Source organism: Hyalella azteca, unplaced genomic scaffold (genome assembly GCF_000764305.2).
Source record: "Hyalella azteca isolate HAZT.00-mixed unplaced genomic scaffold, Hazt_2.0.2 contig1195, whole genome shotgun sequence".
Lineage (NCBI taxonomy): Eukaryota > Metazoa > Arthropoda > Malacostraca > Amphipoda > Hyalellidae > Hyalella > Hyalella azteca.
Genome location: NW_025931522.1, coordinates 1 through 25,735, shown reverse-complemented (window position 1 = coordinate 25,735; position 25,735 = coordinate 1). Strand labels below are relative to the sequence as shown.

The window sequence follows — 25,735 nt, the reverse complement described above, 5'->3', positions numbered from 1 at the left end:
TTGCGGATTTTGACATTGAAAGTTTACTATTTAGATGGTGGAAAACATCTTGATTGCTCTTTTATGCATGTATTATAACACATACAAAGGAAGCAATCAAGTTGAAAAAATTATAGGTACATTTAGTATTTTATGGCAAGATATTTCCAGACCATCCATATAATGAGACATCCATGCCGTATGTAAAGAATCACATTCATATAGAACATATACCTAAAACTTGTGAATTAATTGTCATCAAGAATTAGTATTGGTGAAGGACATGTTATCGTCTGGGTCAGTACAGAGACCATCTTGCTTGCAACCGCATTGGCTCTATGTTCTGTAACGAAGGGAATGCCATGAGCTTGGACTGCAGTCAAAGTCAGGGAAAGCACCAGGTGCTGAACTATTGGTATGTTAGACTGAAAAACGTGGCTTAAGTCATAATAGCGCTAACCATAAAATGCTAACAAACATATTTTCCAAGTGCTGTAGAAATTTACCTTTAGTGGGCATATGACCAAACATAGTCACTTCCATCTCTAAGCATTGGCGGGCATATGCTCATATATGATCACACCAATTATTGCCATTATATTTCACCATCTTGCATTTGCTTCAAGTAAATGGCATCATAATCAGTTGATAAAGCAAGTTTTTAACTATGATACTAGCAACTATCATGGCCTTTCCTACAGTTTTTCATGGGCTAGAGCTGCTAAAGTGGATATGCTGAGAGCCCAAAATGCCGTTTTGCCATTTCTTGAGAGTACTTAGTTTTTAATTTTTTTTAAAGGCCTCCCACACTCACCATTCCAACAAAAAAAAGAATTGATTTTATTAATTAAAAACAGGGAATGGTTTCATGTCAATGATCAGGGCCCCGACCTTAACACCTCTGATGGTGGCCTACACGGACTCCGAGGGTCACTGAGCTGTGACGCGAGCGAGGAGCGGGCCCACGTCGAACTTTTCTCTGACTGCTGTTAGAATGCTAGCCGCATTGCCTCTCTGCACGGCCAAACCCAACCTTTGCTCCAACCATAGAGTCTCTCTACGTTTGCCGGACAATTCCGTAATGCGACGGCCAATCTCTGATATTAAAGGACCAGTCGTTTCACCATATGTGCCCGTCATTTCTAATGCGACTGGCTCGAAACGATACCGAGCTGCCAACGCCGCATATTTAAGTCTCTTGCTATCCACCGCCGCACGAGCCGCAAACCCAGCAGAAATAGCCGAATTATTGACGTGCGACTCAGCAAAAGTGTTGACGCAGGTTGCATCCCAGCACAAACACCTCCCATTAGAAAATGGGAAAACCGTTAAGCCATCTGGTCTCTTACCATCCCCTCTGTCCACTCCAATGGGTTCAAGGCATGAAGGAACGCCAGCGCTCTGAAGAGCCCTCCTGATCACATCGTTCAGAGCCGAGTGTCTTGCAAGAGCCGAGTACTTACAAGAAAGGCCATGCAGTCCTCGTGCATCCATCCGCTTTCCGCACCGACAAGTGTGGGGTTCGCATACATTTGCGCCAACTCGAAGAGCAATTGAGACGCAGAAGGAGTGTTCCAAGAGCATAGTATGCCGGTCGCGGACACCAAACTCGACCCCCCAAAGAATAGAGGGGACGGTTCCGAATACGCTTGGTACAGCATTCTATAAATTCCCTGCGCTTTCGCCCGCGCAGCAGCCAGGAACACGTCACGTCGCAGGCTGTTGAATGCATTCGCCATGTCAACCTTGAAAAACACTCTTCGGCCCGAGGCGTGCCCGAGGTTTAGCTCACACAGACAAAAGAGCGCATCAGAGCGCTACGTCCTACATGACGTAACTTGTACATGATCTGTGATTGGTTGGAGCTTGTTGGCAGGCTGTCCCAAGGAATGTGGGGGGCTTTTTTTTACTCCCATTTTAATTATGGTACCATATATGGTAACTTACCCGCAAAACGCGACAGGGTTAAATAAAGGAAAAACAGGTACAAATCACAGAAAATGTCACTTATTCTACATCTACTACAAAGGAAGACAAGGACTTTGAATTACTGTTAGTAATGGATGAGTAGCTACACTCTGCATCAGACTGCAAGCTTCAAACATTTTACAATTATGTCTATTCCAAGTGTCCCAAACTAGTACCCAATTTCCAGGGTTAATTTGGGATGCTTTTATTTTGCATCTGACACCTTACAAATAGCATATGGAATTTGTTCAGAGATGTATTATTATTATGGTTGACCTCTAACTATAAATTGAGCCCAAATTTGTTTATGAAATGTTTCATGGTAAGAAGTTATTAATGAAAAATGCTCAAAATCATTCCTTATTATCCCATTTGATGGTATATCTACTATTTCAGCCGCAAGTGCAGCTTGAATGAAATTATTGGAACTGCAAGATTCCAGCTAGATAAATTATTTCCAGTCTAATTGTTAATAAAACTGTACAACAGAGCAGAAAGATTAAAAATGTATACAAAATTTGTCACTTTGTAGCTGCAAAATTTCATTCATATATAGGAAACTTCCAATCTAGCCATCTAGGATTGAGTAGAATTCACATTAACCCTAGTCCCTATCACAGGCTAGCATAGAACTATACAGAAATTAGAATTTCTGAAACCAGAACATGAAAGTATTGCAAATTAGGTACAAGATACATATACTCATGTGTACTTTGAATAATTTTTTATAGGTACTGGAGGTGGAGGTCTGGAGGAGTAGTATAATGCAGCGGACAAATTTAGCTAATATGGTCACTACAGTCCAGTCTTTTTACACAATTGTATTTCAACCTCAATTTGATTCAATTTCATCAAGATATAGCCTCTTCTCGATTACTAGCTACTTCAAAAAGGCTAAATAGCATATACATTATTGCGGTAGGGCGTAGGCCTATTGCCTGAAGTATAATTTTTATTAAATGATTATATTTCAATTCTTGGTAACTTAGGGTCATGCAACATTCCATTATTATGATTATTTGCTTAGGGGCCAGGCCGCCAGGGTGCAGAAAGTTGGTGAACAGTAGTGCCCTGGTGAATATTTGATAAAGGTAATTGGCAACATCATATGTCATCATCAAAATCTATGTATACAGTATACAGCAAATCATAGTGGCAAACAAGAGATTTTTTAGAATCAGCTCATTTTTAATTTCCTCATCTACTCAAGATTTAAACCAATTTCTTTTGTAAGATAATGCTGGTATCCATGATACTTTGCTGGTCTACTCATAGGACTCAAAAATGAACTAGAGGAAGAGTCTAAAAAAACTCTCTGCTTTGTCACTATGCAGCAAATTTCGCTAACATATTTCTCTTCAAAGAAATCACAACACAAACGATTTACTATTATTGAGAATTTGAGATTTACTAACTCTCTTATTCTCTCTATTTGTGAACTTTATTCTAGAATAAATGCATACCTTCCCAGCATTGATATTCTGCAGCTGGACCTTCCGACCGCTCTCCCTTTTAGTGTTTTGATCTGAAATGGAAATAAATCGTGAGTAACTACGTCAAACTGCGTAAATGATTTATCAAATAAATATCACAATCAATATTAGCCATCTTTACTTACTAAGTACAATAACTGGTCTTCCACCGCCCATCATCATTTTGCCGGATTGTTTCACGAGCTGCACGTTGCGACAAGAATCGTGTATGACTGTGACACACACCTTCGGGTTTAAACATTGCGCACAAGCAAAGCAATATGAAATTTTTAACAGCAAGTCTTTGCACTGCACAGCTAATAAAACGATAAGGATCTTTATAAAATAGTTTGAAGTTTTTCGAGAAACTGAGCATAATATCCTTCCAATTTGTGTTAACTCAAAAATTCATATTGATGAATATTTGCGATTATTCGGGAAGGTTCTTTGTTGAAGTTTCATATCATTATGCCCAAGATTCGCATGCTTCATCTTCAAATGAAAGACTCAATTTATTTGTTGACAGAAATTGAGTTGTAATTACCGGCGACGGTGGTCAGTCTAACGAATTCCGAAACCTTTCGTATTTCTTAGTATGTGCAATGCTTAGAAATATTAATTTATTCAGGTAGGCCTAATTGCCTAAATTTAAAATTTGTCACTTATATTGAACTTTGATCAGTATTCAGTAACAGATCACTATACGGTTATTCATGTTAGGCTATTAGTGAAAAATTGTTCCTCAGATTTATCGTAACTAGAATTTCGATGTTATGCACGTCACTGTCGCTGTTTTTTTCAGACGGAGATGTCCTCTGTGTCAAGTGCAACATCTCGAATGCAGTTCTAATAGAAATGGGGATTCTTTACCAGATGCAACAACAACCAAGTCTAAAGATTCAAACACGTCAGGAGGCCAAGATCATGAAAAAGGTTTGTTAACTTTCCTGCTACTTAGGTACTAAAGGTAGACCTAGAGAAGCAGGTCAGTGCAGGTGTTGAAAATATTCACTTTTTGATATATGATTTTCTGTATTTTTTTGCAGCTTTAGGATTTCTGCTGCCCTTAGCTAATTAGCTTGACCCTTAAATCATGTTAAATGCACGCATTTAATGTGGAGGATAAAAAAATATTTGAATGGTGATTCTATTTTAAAATGGGTCAATATACACATAAATTGCATCAAGTTTGAAATTTTTCATTTTATTATATCAAATTGATGGTTGTATCATATATGATACATTAGATACAAGCCACACTCAGGATGATGTATGTTTTCGGTGAATTTTCTTGCGCATTTTCAATTTTTTTAAGCTATTGCTGTGCACAGTTGGCGCAATGTAATGAAAATTGATTCACTTCGCGCACGTGTTCGCGCAATCCCGGCCATCAATTCTACGTCGCGCTGCCGCGCATGCCGCATGAGCAGTTTGTGGAGGAACAGACATAATACTCACATTACTCAGTAGTCAGTACAGTATGCCTTTAATTATCTTTCAATAATATATGATTTTTCTTGATATGGAAATTTGGTGAATGAGAAATCTAGAACTTTATTTTAAAAGAAATTTTCTCCAAAGTCATTTGTGTTGTATTGTGTTGTTCTGTGTTGAATTGTATTGTTCTGTGTTGTGGTGTTACTGTTGTATTGTGTTGTTCTGTGCTGTGTTGCGTTGTGTTGTGCCTTGTGCCTCTGGATCTTCTTTTTTCAATCATTACTTTTTTCACTTCTGCTGTGGCTGGCTTCCACAGTTATTGTGCCGTTACTATGCATTTCAGATGGGCTGTTGACTTCTATAATTGTGATTGCAGAATATGTGTTAGCAGAGTCATCACTGTCTATTAATACAATATAACTGTAGGAGAAAACTCATCATATATTTGTAAACAGGTATTATTCAATAGCAGAGTCATCACCGTCTGAAAATACAATATAACTGTAGGAGAAAACTCATCATATATATGTAAACAGGTATTACTCAATGAGGAGTAACTTTACTACTAGATAATGCACAAATCTGTAAATATACTGTGGGGGTCGCCCCGTCTAAAGGTCAGCGGACTGGCCGGTATAGTACCAGCTAACGGAAAAACAATAAACCGGAACTCAGGAAAACGGACCAAGCAGAACCAAGCAAAAAAATATATTAAATAAAATAGTGGTACATGAAGATGAACGTAAAGGTTAATATGTTAGTGATGGGACAGCCCAGGGCTTATGGGTGATGGGATGAGCCTACCCTGTGAAACCAAAAGAAAACCAGTAGCCCAAACTGGCAGAAACTGAATAAATGGTGAACATTAACTTAACTAAACTGGGCTAGAATAATAAAGAGAAAACTGAACCAAAAATAAAACAAGAAATAACTGTCTTGAAATTGGTCTGGTGTCCAGCCTGGTTGGCCTGGACCAACCTGCAGTTCAACGGGACCAAGTTTGAGGTCCTGAGGTACAGAGGAACCGGAAGAGCTGGAATGGATCACCGCTACCTGGCACCTGACAACTCGGAGATTGAAGAGAAGCAACTCGTTCACGATCTAGGAGTGTTGATGAACAATCAGGTCAATTTTGGTGATCACATACCGGAAATAACCGCAAAAGGTTGACAACAGATGGGGTGGATCTGGCGGACGTTCAGATCGAGAGAAGCGGAACCGATTATCACACTCTTCAGAACCCTTGTAATACCTATCCTTGAATACTGCTGCCAGCTCTGGACTCCGTTCACACTACGCACAATACGGCAACTGGAAGGAGTCCAACAAACCTTTACTTCCAGGATCAGAGGGATGGAGAATTTTAACTACTGGGGAGAGGTTACAGCAACTGAGTCTGTGCTCACTGCAGAGGAGACGGGAGAGGTATGTCATCCTGTACACAGGGAAAATGATAACCGGAATGGTGCCAAACTTTGAGAGCGAGACCTTCAAGATTCAGACATATCACAACGAGAGAAGGGGGAGACTGTGCAAGATCCCTCCCCTGCGTAACAGATCCGCAGTCAGATTTCAATCCCTGTGAGAAGGATCACTCTCCGTGGCAGGACCAAGGCTGTTCAACGCCCTACCAAGGGATCTAAGAGAGGGGGAGTTCACCCTGGAGACCTTCAAGAGACAGCTAGACGTGTTCTTGAGCACAATTCCAGATCGACCTCCCCTGCAACACTACCAGCGGCGAGAAGCAAGCAACAGCATCGTGCATCAGGTGGCCCAAATGAGGGCGGATAAACGATAATCAGAGGCGGTGATCCATCGTGGCCTGGGACTGCTATGTCCCAAACAAATACTAAGGTTGGATCTGTCAGGAGAAAGCAGTACTGAGGAGCAGAGGAAGCAAGAAGGCGGTGGTCTTACCGGTGATGGACAGCAAGGACTCAACTAGAGGGTGCTTGGCTCTACGTGCATGTGGCTCCAGGCTGGCTCAACACCTTCACGGCACGTGGTCCAGGCCAACCCAAGACTCTCCTTGAGCTTGCGCAGCAGTGGCCCAAATACTAGCCCCAGATTTGTCCAGCTCAGCTCTCTGGTTCACTCCTGGATTGGCTCCAGAATTTGCTGCTCTGCAAAAATGCCAGGACAGAAGAACATGAAACCCTATTCAACAATCTAACACTTGAACCCAGAAACATTATCCTACCTAATGTACAGTTCTAAAACCTCAATGCAAAAAGGATGATATTTACAAAAGAGTTTACTAGTAAAAATAAGGACTAAGATGCATGGCGAGAGTGTTCCCTGGACTTACCTATAAAAGAGCAGCAATAGTCCTAGCAGGTAGGTGGCAGGTCATCAAGGATGTCAACATGGCCAGAATCCCAGAATGCAGGTTCATTTACACTTCCACCATTAAGCAAAAATCAGGGAAAACTAAACTGGCTAGTTGGCCATCTTTAGTATTTAAACACTGTATTTACACTAGTATTACAACACAACTAGTATTTAAACACTGGGGATAACAAAAAAGAGAAGAGAATTAATGCACGCAATTTACAACTCCTTACTTATTCATATGCCACCATGTTGCCCCTAACAAAAATCTATGACTTGTTTGTATCAAATGAATATATACGGATTGCATAGGTAAGTAACAGATATCATGCTTGAAGACTTACCCTGATTTTTGGCTTATTGCCAAATGCAAAAGAAATAATTTTCTTGCCTCCGGAATATGATTCAAGAGAGTCCACATCACTGATATAAGCGGCTAATGGGTTATTGATGTTGCCAGCATCACTAGAAGTTTCGCCATCGTCACTTACTTCAAAGAAGAGAGCATCCAGAATTTCCTTCTCAGACAAATAATGTGGCATCAACTGTGAAACAACATTTATTACTTGCATTTTGCCTTTAGTAGATGCATAGCTGCTAATCTGATGACAAATACATTTTTCTAGATATATAATAACTAAACATACCTATTTGAATGCATGAAGAAACATAGAATGGCAGAAAACTACTGTGTTGTATCATTAATGATACACATACATATGATGCAGACAAGTTGCCCATATGCAGTTGCCATATATACAAGTTGCTCTGATTAAACAAAAACAAATACTTGTAAAGACTTATTGAAGGCTTCCCAATAATCATGACAACATATAAAATGGGGTTGATCTAGATATATAATAACTAAACATACCTATTTGAATGCATGAAAAAACATAAAATGGCAGAAAAATACCATGTTGTATCATTAATGATATACATGCATATGATGCAGACAAGTTGCCCATATGCAGTTGCCCATATATACAAGTTGCTCCTATTAAACAAAAACAAATACTTGTAAAGATTTATTGAAGGCTTCCCAATAATCATGACAACATATAAAATGGGGTTGATTTTTTCTTACGTCTGAGAGAAACGTAGAAGCCAGAATGAACCAAGAAATATGGGGCTTCCGCACACTGCCACCAACCATGCCTTGTTGCTAACTGGCGTTCATGTTTACCGCACAACACAACACTGATGTAACTCATTTTGTTCTCGTTCACTTTTGTATGTATTGTACTTGATATTAGATGCGCTGCAGGCAAGTAGCCTGATTACCTTAGCATTTATAGGCAAAAATTTGCTTTCTATCATTTATGATACGCAGTGCATTTAAGGGTTAAGTTATCAATGACTTATGACAGTAGATATATTATCATGACGTATGGGCTGGCTAACTGCTAAAATCTGAATGATGCATAAATTACCACTCACCCAGGATTGAAATTTTCCTACTTAGCATTTCAAGCATAGGAAAATCTCTCCCTTTAGGGCCTCAACTAAAGTCTCGCCTGGACACTCACTGGTCTAACCTGGGCACCAAATACGACCTGGACTGCTATCACTAAACTTGTATTTGAAACCCACCACGCACGTTGCTAAATATGACGTATCACCATGATTGGTGAACAGGCCTCTAATAAGGCCTTCAACACCTCAACCCTTCAAAGTCAAAATCAAACTAGAGCTTTCCTGCCATTTCTGGAACTGCAAAATTCCTGCCAGATGAATTACCTAATATCTAATTGTCAACAAAAGTGCACGATCGGGCTGCAAGTTTCCAAGTGTATTAAAAATTGGTAACTCCAGAGTTGCAAGATTTCAGCAACAAGTAGGAAAATTCCAATCCTGCACAGCATGACTGAGTACTCAGGCTACTTGTTAGTAACAGGCTGTAAAGCATGGCCAATTTCATGCACCAAAGACTCCAAGGTGGATGCCACTGGATGCCAGTTGCCAATTATGCTTCTCCATTAGTTACAATTGATGATCAATATGGCCAATGCACCATATTGATCTACATGCTACAATTGGAGCTATGCATCATAGCGCGTTTTGATGGCTATGAAAGCTACATTTCAACACTAAAGCATACGTGCTCATAGTCACCTGAACTATGCTGAGAAGGTGATGGCTGTGAGAAGGTTTTATTTGAGCACCCAAGCATACACACTCAGAGCTACTCGAACTACTAGCTGTAGCACACTGTTCTGATGGCTGCGAGAGTGTATATTGGAGCACCCAAGCATATGCGCCCAGAGCCATCAGGTCTACAGGCTGTAGCATGCAGTTCTGATGGCTGTGAGAGCACAAATTTGGACGTTATAGCTTCTGCGCTCAGATCTACCTGTACTAGGTACCGTAAAATGGGGTAACTTAGACCGGCGGGGTAACTTAGACCACTTTTCGTTTTTTTAACAAAAACCCCCACAACTCAAAAACTATTTGACATAGAAAAATTTTGTCAATGGGCATTAAAGGCCTAATACTGAGGCTACATAACACCTGTCTCTTATACACATCTAGATGTGTATNGCATTAAATTGAATTAGGGTTCATTATATTTTATTAGATTGCATTAGGTTACATTAGATTGAATTAGAATGCATTAGGTTACATTTGATTGCATTTGATTTCATTAGAAAGCAATAGATTGCTTCAGAATGCAGTAGATTGCTTAAGAATGCAATAAATTGCATTAGAATGCAATGGATTGCATTAAAACGCAATATAATGTGTTAAAATGCAATAGATTGCAGAAAAATGCAATAGATTGCAGAAAAATGCAATAGATTGTGTTAAAATGCAATAGATCGTGTTAAAATGCAATAGATTGCGTTGAAACACAAGAGATTGCCTTAGAACATAATAGATTGCACTAGAACTCAAGAAATTGCATTAGAATACACTTGAACCCATTAAAACGTTTTAAGGCATCCTTTGCTTTCAACAAATTATGGAAACGGAGATGACTTTTTTCAGCAGTAGCATTAGGCGTGCCAGACACATGCACATTATGATTGGGTGACAGATACAAGCAATCAAACAAGCTGAAGATGGGTGTGGTGATGGCAGGGCTGATTGTGCAATCCATAGTTTGTGATTGGCCATGGATGCCAATTTAAGGTCAAGGTGGCTGATAGAGAGCTTGAAAAGATGCCAATATCTCAAGCTGAAAGGCCCTACTTTACAGCGTGACTTGTTATCAAAATCTTCCAGCTCCTAAGTGACCAGTTTTTAACACATTTGGCATTTTGGGGCTCAATCATGCACTTTTGTTAATAATTAGATAGGAGCCACGGAGGTAATTCACTTAGTGGAAATCTTGTACAGCTGAGCCGCTCTTGTTGCAAACTTGCAGTCTAATAGGTAGATGTTTTCCACTCTAGGCCATGTTGTTGAGTAGAGACTATTTTAGACTCTTCTTGAAGTTCATTTTGAGTTATATTAAGAAAAATGGAGGTGGAAAATAATGTTTATTGTATTTAACTTTAAATATTTATTTGAACAGAACACTGGCACAAAATAATGTTGGTGGTGGTCATGAACTTGTGGCTGTATATTAGGTTCTGGTTAGAGATCTTCTGAGTTCTGTCTGTGCGGTGTGCACCCTCCCAACCATTGATGATTGTGAAGCTGTGGGAGACAGTAATCCAATTTTAGTTATATATTAAATACAGTTATTGGTTACAGTTATAAGTTTTAGTTATACTTAAAAGGTTTAGTTACATTTATAAGGTTTTGTTACAGTTAGAAGGTTTAGTTATAAGTTTGTTCTAGTTATAAGTTCATTATAGTTATAAGCTTGTTATAGTTAGAGGTTATAGGTTATACAAGTTATAATGCAGACAATAGGTTCTTTTTTTTTTTTGGATTAACTGGACAGCAGCATGCGCCCCTTGATCATGGGCCCAGAACTAAGATATTCACATAGCTCACTTGTCAAGTTCATGACAATAGGGCTCACCAATCCCAGGGTAGGTCCTGTATGCAAGTAGGGCAACAGACATCAGGTAAGAGCAACAGATGTTAGGCAAGGTCAACAGACATCAGGCACAGAGGACAGACCTCAGGTATTTTTGACAGACATCAGGCAAAAGTAACAGATATCAGGCAAGAGCAACAGATATCAGGCAAGAGCAACAGACATCAGGTAAAATCAACAGATATCAGGCAAGAGCAACAGATATCAGGCAAGAGCAACAGATATCAGGCAAGAACAACAGATGTCAGGCAAGAGCAACAGATATCAGGCAAGAGCAACAGATGTCAGGCAAGAGCAACAAATGTCAGGCAAGAGCAACAGACGTCAGGCAAGAGCAACAGATGTCAGGCAAGAGCAACAGATATCGGGCAAGAGCAGCAGATGTCAGGCAAGAGCAGCTGACGTCAGGCAAGAGCAACAGACGTCAGGCAAGAGCAACAGACGTCAGGCAAGAGCAACAGATCATCAGGCAAGGGTGACAGACATCAGGCAAGGGTGACAGACATCAGGCAAGGGTGACAGACATTAGGCAAGGGTGACAGACACTAGACAAGGGTGACAGACATCAGGTAAAGGTGACAGACATCAGACAAGGGTGACAGATATCAGGCAAGGATGACGGACATCAGGCAAGGATGACGGACATCAGGCAAGGATGACGGACATCAGGCAAGGGTGACGGACATCAGGCAAGGGTGACGGACATCAGGCAAGGGTGACGGACATCAGGCAAGAGTGACAGACATCAGGCAAGGGTGACGGACATCAGGCCAGGGTGACGGACATCAGACAAGGGTGACAGACATCAGGCAAAAGTGACAGACAGCAAGCATGGGTGACAGACCTCAGGCAAGGGTGACAGACCTCAGGTAAGGGTGACAGACCTCAGGTAAGGGTGACAGACCTCAGGCAAAGGTGACAGACATCAGACAAAAGTGGCAGACAGCTAGCAATGGTGACAGACCTCAGGCAAAGGTGACAGACATTAGACAAGGGAAGCTGTTGATAACTTGGTGCAGCTCAAAACAAACAGTTGAATTTAATCAGAGCATTGGCACAAAATGATTGCAAATGGTGCTGCTATCTGCAAATTACTGCATATCCATATCAATATCTGCAACAACTATATATGCATTGACAAAAACTTGTGCGGGCTCAACGGGGCATGGAAAAGTTGATGTGCTTTTCTCCCGTTTATTTCATATACTTGAGTGACGTAAGATGAAAATAAGATTTAATATTAATTAATAGGTCAATAAAGACTTACATGAAACTTACACTAGGTAGAGGCTAGACTCATTTTTTAGACTTAAGTGCTAAACATTGTAGATGAGCGTTCTTAATTGACTTCTTGATAACAAAATTACAACTGGCATGACAGGAATTGTTTATGTTGGCATGGCCGCGATATTTCATTTGTTACTCACAGGAGGTGGTTTGGCAGGCAAGAAGAAGAGACTATTGCTGGCGTTTTCTCGCTTATGCTAGCATTTGCCAATGCTGGGTTGGGCTGTAAAATTGATTACTAAGTATGACAGTGCCAATGCTAGTTTGGGCTTTGTTTATGATTAGTGCCAACGGCTGCGGTTGGGCTTGGCCTACAATTATGATACCTGAAATCATGAGGTTGGAGGTTAAGTTTAGATGACAATATCTTAAAGTTACCTAAAATGTTTCAAATTAAAATAGATGTAATGAATCACATGTTGGCACTTGCCAGTAAGGCTTGATGAGGCTGTAAGCAGAGAACAAATTAGTATCCTTAAAACTTTCTATTAGATTGTGTCAAAGAAAACAGACAGGGCAAATAGCCACAACAGCAATGGTGAGGCAAATGGCCTACAAAATATCAAGTCAGTACATCCAGTTATGCGACAAATATTTCCTTTTCAAAATAATTACTCCTAGACAAATTCATACTAAAAAATAGATATCAACTATGATATAAGAGCCTATGAGCAGTTGTTCGTGACGATGGCCACCAACAATGTCTAGACTCAGCATTACTTACAGTAACGACTATAATATTTACTCAATGACATGAACATGGAATCACAAATTCTGGAATCATACACATTAATGAACAATAGAGAAATATATAGATATATAAGCCTAATGAGCTATAGCAACATATTAAAGGTAACTCCGGGAGGGCTCGCAGTGCAACACACTACTCACTCGAGCTCTGGACGCGCACTGGTGAGGCAGTGACGCACTGACGCTGCTAGGAACGCGGGAACCGCTTGAGGGCTTGCTGCGTTCATATGGTGGTAATTTTGTTGATCTTTGCAATATTTTCCATGCACTTGTGGAGTGAACACCGGGATGAGTGAGGATTTGAAGAAAGAGTAGATGCAGATGGGAAAACTTAGCACGTTGAATCTGATGAGTGACAAACAACATCACATGCATAGTTATCATAGATTGGTATTTACAGCTAAATATAGTTCTATATCCACTTAGACTAAAATTCTAGATCTATGTTTAAAGACTGGAACTGTGAACAGTTGCACCTTTATTTCCAACATGAGTGAGACAGTTTAGGCAGCTGCAAAAAAATTACTAATCAGCCACATATGGTCATGTCAGACCAGAAATATTACCATCGTTCAAGACGCCTATAAGTAGACCAGTTAAGTATCATAGATACCAGCATTGTCATACATAAGAAATTGTTTATATCTTGAGTAGAAGAGGAAATTACAAATGAACTGATTCCAAAATCTCCGTGGTTTGTCACTATGCTCTAGGCAGTCAGCAGATACTGCACTTACTTACTGTGACCCAGTGTGCAGACTGTGATCAATGCATTGCCAAGATGTGTTTTTTAAGTCTAAGACATTGCCAGCAGTATTCAGAATGCATCGCCAGCAGTCTTCAGCTATCATTAGTGCAATGCTGCCACTGTGTGTCCCGTCTGTTTTGATTGCTTGTAGTCATCACTGTAACAATCCTAATGTGCTTACGTCTGTGCCAATTATTATGCATTGGTCAGAAATTTTGGGAGAGTTTGGAGATCAATATTTGTAAGGTAAATGTATTGGAAAGATCTTATGAAGATGTAAATTTTGCTGCTGATGCTTTGCTGAAGATTTTTAGATAATCACTTACTTTCTGCACCCTAGACTGACTTACCTTGCTACATGTCACCAAAATACATTTTATACTGGTCAGAACTATGATATTTAGATTGCCACATGATGCTGACTGCAAAGCTGTTTTGATTGCTCTAGAAAGATGTGATTCAGTAACTTCAGTTTTATTTGTCCAACAATATAAATGTAAGAAATTGTATTAGTATATAATACAATAATATAATGTTTAATATAATAAGAATAATAGAAGTTAGAATGTTTCTATTGAAAGAAATTATGGCAGAGCAGAGTATTTTTAGACTCTCCAAGTTCAATTTTGAGTCCTGAAAGTTGACCAGTAAAGTATCATGGATAGCAGCCTCATCATACGTAAGATATATGTGTAAATCTTTAGTAAATTATGAAATTAAAAATGAACTCAATTCAACTCATTCTAAAAAATCTCTGCTTTTCCACTATGCTGTTGACTTAAGTGTTGTGGACTGTGGCAAGATTGTTGACCTTAATGATAGATGAATTATTACAATCTCCACTATGCTGTTGACTTAAGTGTTGTGGACTGTGGCAAGATTGTTGACCTTAATGATAGATGATTTATTACATTCGTCTCAAATTTTATAGTTGATAGAACATTTTGTTAATTTTAAATATTGCAGATTTATGTATAGGGAGGAGCAACACTTAATATTAGTTCTTTTCCTTAATTCTATTCACTCTTAACATTGGATAAATTGCATAGAAAATTTTACGAGGGATAGTTTTATGGTAATTTTTAGAATCACTGGTGCTATGTGCCATTGTAAATGATTCAGATTTTAGATATTTGAAATCATTGCTACAAGAGAGAGAGATTTTAGATGTCCTTTTTTTAGTCCTATGAGTAGACCAGTAATGAAATTAGTAGACCAGCAGGATGGAATTCTAGGGTAGTTCATAAATTTGCTTTCATTTTTGGGTGGATATATTTCCCTCTCCAGCTGTGATTGGTTGAGATGTCATCCTTTATACTTATAGACTGTGATTGGTTGTGGGATCATGATGTCTTTCATGATGCCTTTCTAATATGCTATGTGTTTTTGGTCATTCAAAAACTCTCTAGAATTCCACACTGTAAGACCAGTAATGAAAAGAATAATGAAATTAAAATATAATAAAAATTTGAATCTTTGTTATTTGTCTTCTTTTCAGTCTGTCCTGAGTCTCCTAAGACTGAGAAGAAAATTGCAACTAAAAATGAAGTACAGGCAAAGCTAGCTAATCTTCTATCAAATTTTACTGTTGAAGTAAGTCCATCAGATTTTTGTTGGATGTGTTTGTGTTGGATGCTTATATCATAAGCTCTTTCTTTAAAAGGTGGACATTTATAGTATAAGGTGGATAATCTTTCCATTCCAATTTGAGCTACTCAACTAGTCTTAATCGTCAGTGACAAGTTGATATACAAGGCCAAACTTACATATTGTCTTATAATGCAATGTATTGAAATTAGATTGTGCATTGTTTATCCTATTTTAATTAACTTTATAAACATTAACTTGCTTTGTTTGCTCTTAAATAAGATGTCCTATTCACCAGTTACAACCAGCTGCTAGATCTTCTAGCAATTTGAAGTTGGCAAGTGATGAGTTGCGTCAGCTACGAGTTCGAGCCCCTCTCACCAAACCTCAACAGAAACTCAAAGAGGAATTTGAAGCTGTTGGTATGTTCATGATGCATGTGGCAATTTTCTAGCTTGATGGAAAGTAGAGAAACTACCAGCAACCATCACCAATAAAATGCAAGTCTGTATTTGCCTACACAGGTTATTTAAAAATTGGAATTTGGGTGCAAAATAGAGCATAATTTTCTAAATGCTAGAGAACCTGCTGCTACGATTTTGACAATTACTACAATCTTTTAATGAATGAGCTGCTTTGTGACTTAATTTTATCTTTGTCAAACTGTTAGTCTGTTACATTTACAAATACGCAATGTTTTAATCATATTTAGTTTGGGTACCATGGCACCTATGCAATCTGACAAGGGTTAATGCTGTATCACGACCTGAACCTTGATTACATCAACAATGCTTGCCTTATGTACGGTACTGAACAGATCCACAAAGTTTGTAAATCAAGGAATAATCACACCAACTATATATTTTATAAGCTTGGTTTCAGAATTACATGATGAATTTTGGTTTGAATTTTTTTCAGATTTTTTTTCTTCTCACATCCATTTTGTTTCTTATACTGGGGAACCATGTTCATTGTGCTAATCTAGTGCCCACTAAGTTTGTCAGTTTTTGTAGATTTTTTTGTAGTTTACTTTGTTGTGATTTTAGCTATGGAAGACAGACTCAGAATTTCCCTGTGATTTGTACAACTTAACACTAGAAATTGTTGCTTATAAAATTATTTGACCAATTCATGTCCTCATGTCATGTTTGTGTTAAAAATTCGTTCTCTTTGTTAAAAAAAAATTTGATTTGGTAAAGCCAACTAATATATGTACAAATGCTTGAAACTAATGGATGATTAGCAGCACATATTAATGTTGCTGCAGATAAAGATGCCTTGATGTAATAAATTTATCTTTGCACCAGGATAGTGTGCTATTTCCGGATCAAAATTAAAAAAGGCAGGGGGAAATTTCACTATAATTTTCTTATCTAAAAAGAAATTCTAAATTTGATGAACAAGTAACATCAAGAAAGTAATTTAAATTGTGATTAACAGACAACATAAAAAATTATTGTTGCAGGACCCAAGATGGCTGAAGCCATACGGTCAGTGGCAGAAAAGGTTGGAGGGGAGGAGACAGAGTCGGAGCTGCTAGACAGCTTGAAGCGTGTCACGGCTAAGCCTTCCCCACCCTCTCCAGAGGCTGTCCTTGGTCTGAGGTAACTTGACTGAATAAGATTATTTAAAATGAGCTTTGCAAGTGATCCATTAAGCTCTGTATATACGTAGTGATAAGATAAGTTAAAAGCCTCGCTAATGGTCCATTGACCCCTGTATGTATGTGTTTAAAAAATTAAAAAGAATGAGAATGAGCCTTGCAAATGATCCATTGATCTCTGTAGGTATTGGTAGGAGTTTTATAAAAGTTAAGGAAATTATCTTTACACCTAAAAGTTTTGAAATTGTGTTTGACATTGTGTATTAACAAAATTTTGGAGATCTTAAATGGATTGAAGTTAGAACTGTTGGAAAAATTATTTAGAGTTGGATTAATCTTAGGAAATAAATATTTATAGAATGGATAGCTTTTAACTATGAAGTTAGAGATTTCACTTGTGTTGGATGTACTTTGAATGCAAATGTATTTTTTTAATTTCCATTTAATTTGTTTTGTTCACCATTAGTCTCTATTGCATCTCAGCTCTGCATTTAACTCCCTAGTCTTGTAATATACCATAGTTCCAAGCATAAGCAATAAATAATCCAAGCATATTTTAGGCTAGAATAATTTCCTTGTATTTTTAGGTTTAATTGATTTGTTTCTTTCAGATCGGTCCTCTCAGGCTTGTCTGTCGAGAAGAGAGTTAGTCGTCACACCAGAACCAAGAGGTTTAACGAGTGAGTAGCACCTGTGTGTGCTTTTGTTCACCCATGGTAAATATATATTTCTTAATTCAAACTTATTTTCTAGCAGATTTGCTATGTTCCTTGTCTTCATGTTCGTTTCAATGGCAGAAGGATCGCTATTTACAGTTTTAATGAGATTTGATTACCGTCAAACTTGAGTTAGAAATTCAAGATAGTTGCATGCAAGTCTGATAGTTTGCTGAGCGCTTGTTACAGATGCTTCTACCTAACGAAATAAAGATGCAGCTGTCAGTTACTTCACTCTGTTGACTATTATACTGCGCATCAAATGGACTGAAGTGCTGCCAATGAAATTATGTCTGTGTGTCCGCATACCCTTGGTAATTGATTTAAACGGAGTTGTGACCAAATTATACATTTTGATGCTTGATATATCCATCTCGCACGTGATGTCAGAGGCTGTGCGAATGTATGCACGTGAGATTCAAATACGGCCGAGTGATACGGATAAAAAGTTCAGAAGAACTGAGATGGCGCTGATTACATTGATCCTTGATTGCCTATTACCATTGATTGCATATTTCCATTGATTGCATATTACCATTGATTGCATATTACCATATCCATACATTACTGTATTAATAACCACCTGGCTGTTATGAACACGCTTTGTTCTTATTGGAATATGTGCAAAAGATCAGAGAAAGTTTGTTATAGTTATCAGAACTCGTGGGAAGCTTGAAGGAATGTGGTAAGGAGGTTGGCAGTCATTCAAAGCGACCCAGGATAACTGGAGCTTTGTACACTTCATTGGAGTGTACGAGCGATCCCGTCCGGACTATTTGGAGAAAACAAATTTGGATGAAGACAACTAGGCTTCTATTCTAAGATTAATTATCTTGCAGGTCACTCGCCACAACGGATCTGCACAGCGCAGAACCTCTGAAAATTTTTTCTCCTGCGGACATGTCACAAGAGCCTGAGACTGCGGCGCCGCTGCTGCCCACGTGGGAGGCGCAGGTGGCGAGGGAACTCAAGCTCTGCATTGCCAGGCCTCCTGACTCCCACTTTCAGGAGCTCATGCAGTGGACGGAACAGGGCAAGATATGGCAATTCCCAGTCAACAATGAGTTCGGTTAGTACTTAGTAGACATTTCACTTAGATATTCATACTATTGACAAGTCTGATAAGAGAACCTCTGGCATTTTAGACTGCATTGCATTGTTTCCGGTTAAATTGAAATTCTGTGAATGGTTTACTATTTGTACTCACTGCCTATTTACTTTGATGAATTCTAGAAATATTTCCTATTTCATTCCCGAACTTTCATCTCAACGGGTACTATTTTTCTCGTGATTCTTACGTGATTGTGGATCCATTTTCTGCAAGTAATAATTTATTCCTACTATTGTAATTTTGAAGAAATGTACCTAGATCTTCAAATGCTGTTGTCGAAGTCTTGATACTCATTCGCCGTTTCATTAAGCGATAATAATAAGACTGAAACGCTATTCTGAAGTCTGTATTAATTAATATTCAGAGAGCTGACTGGTTTTATGTCAGATTATATTGTCGGTACAAATAAAATTGTCAATTCTGTCATAGAAATCAGTGTACCATTATCATTTCTCAGGCATGGAGGCAGAAGAAGGCAGAACTGGGTTCCAGGATCACATATTCCTGGAGCGCCACCTGTCCCCATGGTGCCCCAAGAAGGGTCCTATTGCGCATTTCATGGAGCTCGTGTGCGTAGGGCTCAGCATGAACCCATACGTCTCGGCCCAACGCAAGAAGGAAACCATTCTATGGTACAGGGATTACTTTGCTTCCAAGGAGAAACTGCTTACGGAAATTGGCGCGATCCCTGCCGACCATTCAATGAGTAAAGAAGCAAATGCTTGAAGTTTGAAGAGATTCTCGTCAATCTATCATTCTCGTAACCCAGTTTCGAGTTGTAATATTTCATGTATAAGCTGTGCATTACACATGTTGTTTAATACTCGCCCGGGATTTGGTACTGACTAGAGACTACTTGAAAGCTTCTAAGTCTACTTAAAAACTCAAGGAACAATGCCGAACACTAAAATCCATGTCAAGTTTATTTAAAAATCGTTTATAAATTAGAATATTACTACACCGCCACTCGTGTACCAATGATGAAAATTGACAAAGCACTGCACTCCCAGATCAGATTAGGTAAATTCAATTTTTACAATCATTTACCATAAAAGTTCAAAATAGACAATATAATGAGATAGAAATTCGATCATTCAAAAAAAGACAACTGTACAGAAGCATACTTACGCATTTGTTAAAGCATATTTGAAGATCTCATTCAAAAAAATCAAAGAAGCTACAGATTAAATGACGGTTCTAAAAATTCAAGATACAGCGAAATTTGTAATCTAAAGCTCTTTAGGTTTCTGGAAGGGATTATACAAACAAATGTCTTCAGTAGGAAATCATTTCTATACGGCGCTATTACCCAATCTAATATTAATAACAGTCTGAAATAATCCCCTCCATGAACAAAAGCAGTTGCAATGAAAATACACTCTTGTCTTCCTCGCAACATTTAGACTACGTGCGCGAAAACGAAACCAACCCCTGGTGGGCTACTTAGTGCATCTTTACGGAAGAACCACAACGGACAAGTGTAAAACAAAACCACTTTGCGGTTCTAAGCACCGTTCCCATTTAAAATTATCTTACGGCCACGTAAAATAAGAATTCATTTTCACTGAAGATTATACCATCGAAAACACCGCGATTATACAGCTACACAAATATAATCTAAGCCAATCACACACTTGATGGACTCAAAGCAAAGATTGGCATACTAGTTTATACCGCGTTTAGATTCAATCAGCTTCCAAAATTTACCGTGATTGACATCACAACTGAATCAGTCACACGAGTAAAATGTTCATGCTTCTCTTCAAATTTCATGAAAATTCCCTAGCAATACTACGAGGCAAAAATTTAAATACTGGAGAGTGAAAATCATTAACCTAGTTGTGGTAGCTGGATTTGATTCAGAACCTAGCTAGTCACCAAATCGTTTCTTGATCACAAGTAATAGATCAATGACGACATGGAATTATAGAAAAAAATTCGAACGGCTGAAAAAGGTTCAGATAAAATACAAATATTACGTATTGAAGAAAAAACAGGTTTGTCAAAAGCATTTTACAATGATAATAATAAATCCTTGGAATTAAAATATTTTCGCCGTATTACGAGAGGCAAACAGATTTCGTCATGAGATCGTATAAAACACCTTCGATAGTTGCATGAATTTATATGGAGTCGTTTTTGCCCATCGATTCTTAGAAAAAAAAATTTGGCTTTACTATCATGAACATAATACTAATATCGCTAGATCATTTGATTTATACTGAAGAATTTCCTAAGAATTGCTCACTCGCCTATGAGAGACTGAGAAGTTGTCAGCTTCTGAGGTTGATGATTCCAAGTGCTAGTGATCAGAATAAATGTAGCAATGAGGTTGACTGACGATAAAGTAGGTAAACTAGCAAAAAAAAAAACACAAGAAAGGCTGGAAAGTGACCAAGAAAAGTTTGCACAACGCCGATCAGAAGTGAACAAGGAAGTTTGCTCAACTCTGGATAGAATTGACTGAGGAAAGATTGCTCAGCACTGATGACAATAATAAGTGACCAAGGAAAGTTTGCACATCGCTGATAAAAAGTGGTCTAGAAAAGTTTGCACAACGCTGATAAGTGACCACGGAAAGCTAGATCAAAGCCAACACAATATTAGAGAGGAAGCTTGGTTTACCATTAACACTTGTCAATTTTATCATGTCAGACCACCAACAATGTTGTTAGAAACCTTTGAAACATTTCAATCACGTGTTTCTCAACGAGGTTGCAAAGTTGAGGTTTGAAAAGCTGCTAAGTACTTTCAAAATAAGCATTTAGTCGAAAAAAAATACAGCATCAACAGCAATCGTTTATCACTTTGCCGTTTAACACTAATGATACTTTAGATAGGTATCAAGACGCAACAACCAATGTTGTAGATGATGGCGCTGTTCGATTGCTGCAGTAGCAACCGATAAGCAACTAAATTGCTGCTTATAGCAAAGATTGCTGCTTATCAGTTGCTACACCAGTTGTAATTGCGACAAGAAACCTGCTGTTGTTGGTGAACATGACTGCAAAAGGTACACCAACAGAAGGCATTTATTCAATGAGTTTTTTGGCTTTGAAGAACTTGCGCAGATAGAGCACCTGCCATGTCGCCAGTCCCACGAGACAGCACAGGGAGAAGAGTGAAAAGTACAGCACTCGAGAATTTGTTGACTCTGAAAAAAATTGAATATTATATAGTAGGTCACCGGTAAAGTTGCACAAAAAGTGGAGCTTTTTGTCAAATGAAAATTAGACTTGCCTTCGTGAACCTTGACGCTGTAGTTTTACCTTCCGTTATTTCAATGAAAACGACAATAATATGCAACAGAACTGAATCTCCATGTTCTCAAGAGGTAAAGAAGTGGTTTGAATGTTATCGCAACATTAGTTTCCAGCTTTCTTTAATAGGTACGTTTTAACTGCATCGCGGAAACTTGAATATGGCGACGACCCGATTATGATTGACTGTAATCCTTTAATAATTTGATGATAGTTCATAGTGAAGTCTAATACTAGTCAACAAATTAATCCATCATAACAGCATTGAAAAAATGAGCTCATACAAAATTTTTATACTAATTACAACGATTGCAACATTTTCCAATTTTTGGTTTACATAACTTGTGAGTTGGTGTGGTAGTGAGATCACGAATATACGAGGTTAATTTTAGTGTGCTAAAAGATGTGCATGGTGGATACCATGTTAGTGATCCAATGATTATGATATTCTAATCTACAAATTTATAAATAATATCATATTTGATGGTAGCTCACAGCGATGTCCAAAGTGTGTCCAAAAATCAATGCACGGCACAAGCGTACATAGCTATAAAAAATATAACTCAGTACTCACTGCAGTGAGTGACAGAGAGCGCATTTTCTCGTCGACGAAAACTTGAGATCACGGACGGACAGACAGACAGACGGACATGGCGAGCACAATAGTGCATTTTTCCATAAATGAGAAAATGCGCTAAAAATGTATATATGTATTTATTTAACTTCATATGCTAATATATGACAGTTAGTAACCTGTAATTATACACTAGTAATTGATTAAACTTCATAGCACTGCCTGGTGCAATTCTACAAACCAACCCATGATACGGGCATAACACCTATTAAAACATGGAATTCGTATTATTTCTAATGTTAATATATTGCCGTTAGTAACATAAAACACGTGTAATAAATAATACTTCACAGCAACTTTAGGTGCAATGAATATATGAAGTATTATCAATTACTCGTCAATCCATGATACGGACATACATACCTTAAAAAAATATAACTCAGCACTCACTGCAGTGAGTGACAGAGAGCGCATTTTCGTCGACGAAAACTTGAGGTCACGGACAGACAGACAGACAGACGGACGGACGGACATGGCGAGCACAATAGTGCATTTTTTTCCATAAATGAGAAAATGAGCTAAAAAGATTTCGTTAACGTCTTAGGTATTGCAGTTAGTGTCATAATACCCGAGTTAATTGATGTTAGCACCAGACTAACCGTTTGTGTCCCTCATCTCTTCTTCGCGTTGTCGCATGTACACGAAGTCCTTGACGATGCTCTCGCTCAGATCTTCCAGCCTCTTCAGCTCAATCTCCAACGGCTTCAACTTTGCTGCCTCGCCCAACTGAAAAACATTTTAATATCAAGATTAAAAGTGAACAATAAAAAGCAATAAACTTATTGATAATCACCCAACTGTTAACATTTGTATTTTGTACTCTCAAGCTTAAAAGTGAACAATAAAAAGCAATAAAATTTTTGTTAATTACAGAACTGTAAACATTTGTACTCTCAAGCTTAGAAGTGAACAATAAAAAGCAATTAGCTTATTGATAATCACACAACTGTGAACAGTTTCACTAAAGTCTAAAAATAACAATTAAAAGCAACAAAGGTATCGATAAACAAACTTCAATCAGGATTATATTAATTTAAATAGATGAATTGGTCAAGATAGGAAAATTTCTGCCTACATTCTTCTCATCCTATTTGAAATTGAAAATGATTTCAAACACTGAAGACTAAGCATTTGCCTAACTTTGAGACTACCTTATGATAGTAGAAAGTTTTATCTGATAATAGGAGGTTCTGAGAAGTTGTACAACTTGGTAATACATTTTCTCAGTTTGATTTTAACATTACTGCTACTAAGAGAATATATTTTAGAGCCATAATGAAGATAATTGCAAGGCAACACATTGCTTCACGTAATGCTTTTGCTTGGACTTGATTGTTGCAGAAAAAAATGAGATAAATTCAAAATTATCATTTATGTCTAAAAAGTTTTTGTATAATATCAGTTCAGAAAACAGTACCTAACTTTAGTGCAACATAATGAAATTTGCTTCATTGACTCAGATTTTATTAGAAACGAAAGCTGTAATGACAAAAAGAAGTGTTGTTCACACGGTGAAAATCAATCAACATCACATAATTAAAGTAACTAACTCATGTAAGAATTTATGTAACTTTCAGCATAGCAAAATTAAATATACATAACAAACACAAACATCATAAATGCCAGTATCAGGCATCATGGTTTTAATGAATCACTTAAAGTGTTGAAAAATTATACATCAGATAATTAAAAACATCCACCCTCAAACACCAAGTTAGTGAAAGATACATTTTTCCAAATGACCGATCTCCAATAATGCATCTCTAATAGTCAGTAACCACCATAACCACTTATAACGCTGGGTACAAGGGTTAGGCAGGTGGGGTTAGAGGAGGAATGTTAGCACAACTGTGATAGCAGTTCACACTTACGTATCTCTGCACCAAACAGGATACCCCAGAAAAAAAGAGACACCATGAGTGTAGAGAATAAGAAATTTACATACTATAGTAAATACGTAAGGGAAATTTTTATATTGGTAGAAAATTTACATGAAAATTTAGTGGTGAAACTCAATCAGAGTTCGAGAAAAAATATAAATATTCATGTTTTCATTTTCCCAGAGAATAAAATTACAACGATGTCAACTGTGAAGAGTTCAATGTATTATTGGTATAAATTTTGCTTCAGATCACTTCACATTTTTCATCTATGTATAAAAAATGCAAGAAAATTGCCCTATATCAAGTAAGGAAGGAACCTGCTACTTGCTCATCATGAATGGAGCTCATAATAACAAACAAGGGAATAATTGATGGTTTAATGGCAGTAAAATAGACAATTTATCAACAAATGAAAATTAAATTTTGTATAGCCTACAGAGCATAAATCCCTCATATACATTCTATCTATTTACCCATTCACAGATCATGGATCTGTAGAGGAGATCAGGTCAGTCTACACATCCACTGAGAAGGTTACACCAAGTGATTTACTTGACACTTAATTTCTAACAAAGGGTAACAAATTGAAATTTCATTTCATTTGTTTTGATCTAAAAATCTTTTCATATCTCTCTAAAAAAGATCATATAAGTATGTGTATATACCGATGAGGTTACAGCATGACATGCACTCAACTAACCGCCTCATAGGACTTGGCTTCTACTCCATGTTTGGTGTTCAGTGTCACCTCCTGCACAACGCCCCTGTGACCTGCAATGGAGTTGATAAGATAATACAATATATAGATAATAATAAGGCATAAAAACTGATATTCAAGTCATCATTGTTAGAGGGAGCAGAGAAAAACCATCCAATGCCAGAGATGATGAAATAGAATTAACTTACTCCTATGAAGGCACTTACACACAAGTGGTTATAAGTGTGTACGAGTAATTTCAGGAATGAACTGTGCTACTG

General features: G+C 37.9%; 3 protein-coding genes across 3 annotated transcripts in view; 1 reads left to right on the top strand and 2 right to left on the bottom strand.

Moving 5' to 3' along the window:
• LOC108680972 (T-complex protein 1 subunit gamma) overlaps window positions 1–3,669 on the bottom strand; it is a 13,065-nt gene extending 9,396 nt beyond the window's left edge. Inside the window, exons 1-2 of the mRNA XM_018169903.2 lie at window positions 3,566–3,669; window positions 3,411–3,472 (exon numbers count right to left, since the gene is read on the bottom strand). Of these exons, the coding sequence (XP_018025392.1) occupies window positions 3,411–3,472; window positions 3,566–3,602 (99 nt within the window). The 5' untranslated portion in view covers window positions 3,603–3,669. The remainder of the gene's footprint in view (window positions 1–3,410; window positions 3,473–3,565) is intronic.
• A 263-nt stretch (window positions 3,670–3,932) lies between these two features.
• Window positions 3,933–19,789, top strand: LOC108680971 (28S ribosomal protein S31, mitochondrial). Its single transcript, XM_018169901.2, has 8 exons — window positions 3,933–4,047; window positions 4,222–4,352; window positions 15,462–15,556; window positions 15,849–15,972; window positions 17,016–17,154; window positions 17,765–17,833; window positions 18,709–18,938; window positions 19,438–19,789. The coding sequence occupies exons 1-8, from the start codon at window positions 4,022–4,024 to the stop codon at window positions 19,704–19,706; spliced, it is 1,083 nt and encodes a 360-aa protein (XP_018025390.1). The 5' UTR covers window positions 3,933–4,021; the 3' UTR covers window positions 19,707–19,789.
• A 1,552-nt stretch (window positions 19,790–21,341) lies between these two features.
• Window positions 21,342–25,528, bottom strand: LOC108680966 (transmembrane emp24 domain-containing protein bai; the record flags this gene model as incomplete). Its single annotated transcript, XM_047881747.1, has 4 exons — window positions 21,342–22,134; window positions 23,474–23,600; window positions 24,746–24,751; window positions 25,458–25,528. Coding segments are annotated over 4 exons (326 nt in total), but the record flags the coding sequence as incomplete, so codon positions are not given.
• Between the last annotated feature and the right edge of the window lie 207 nt (window positions 25,529–25,735).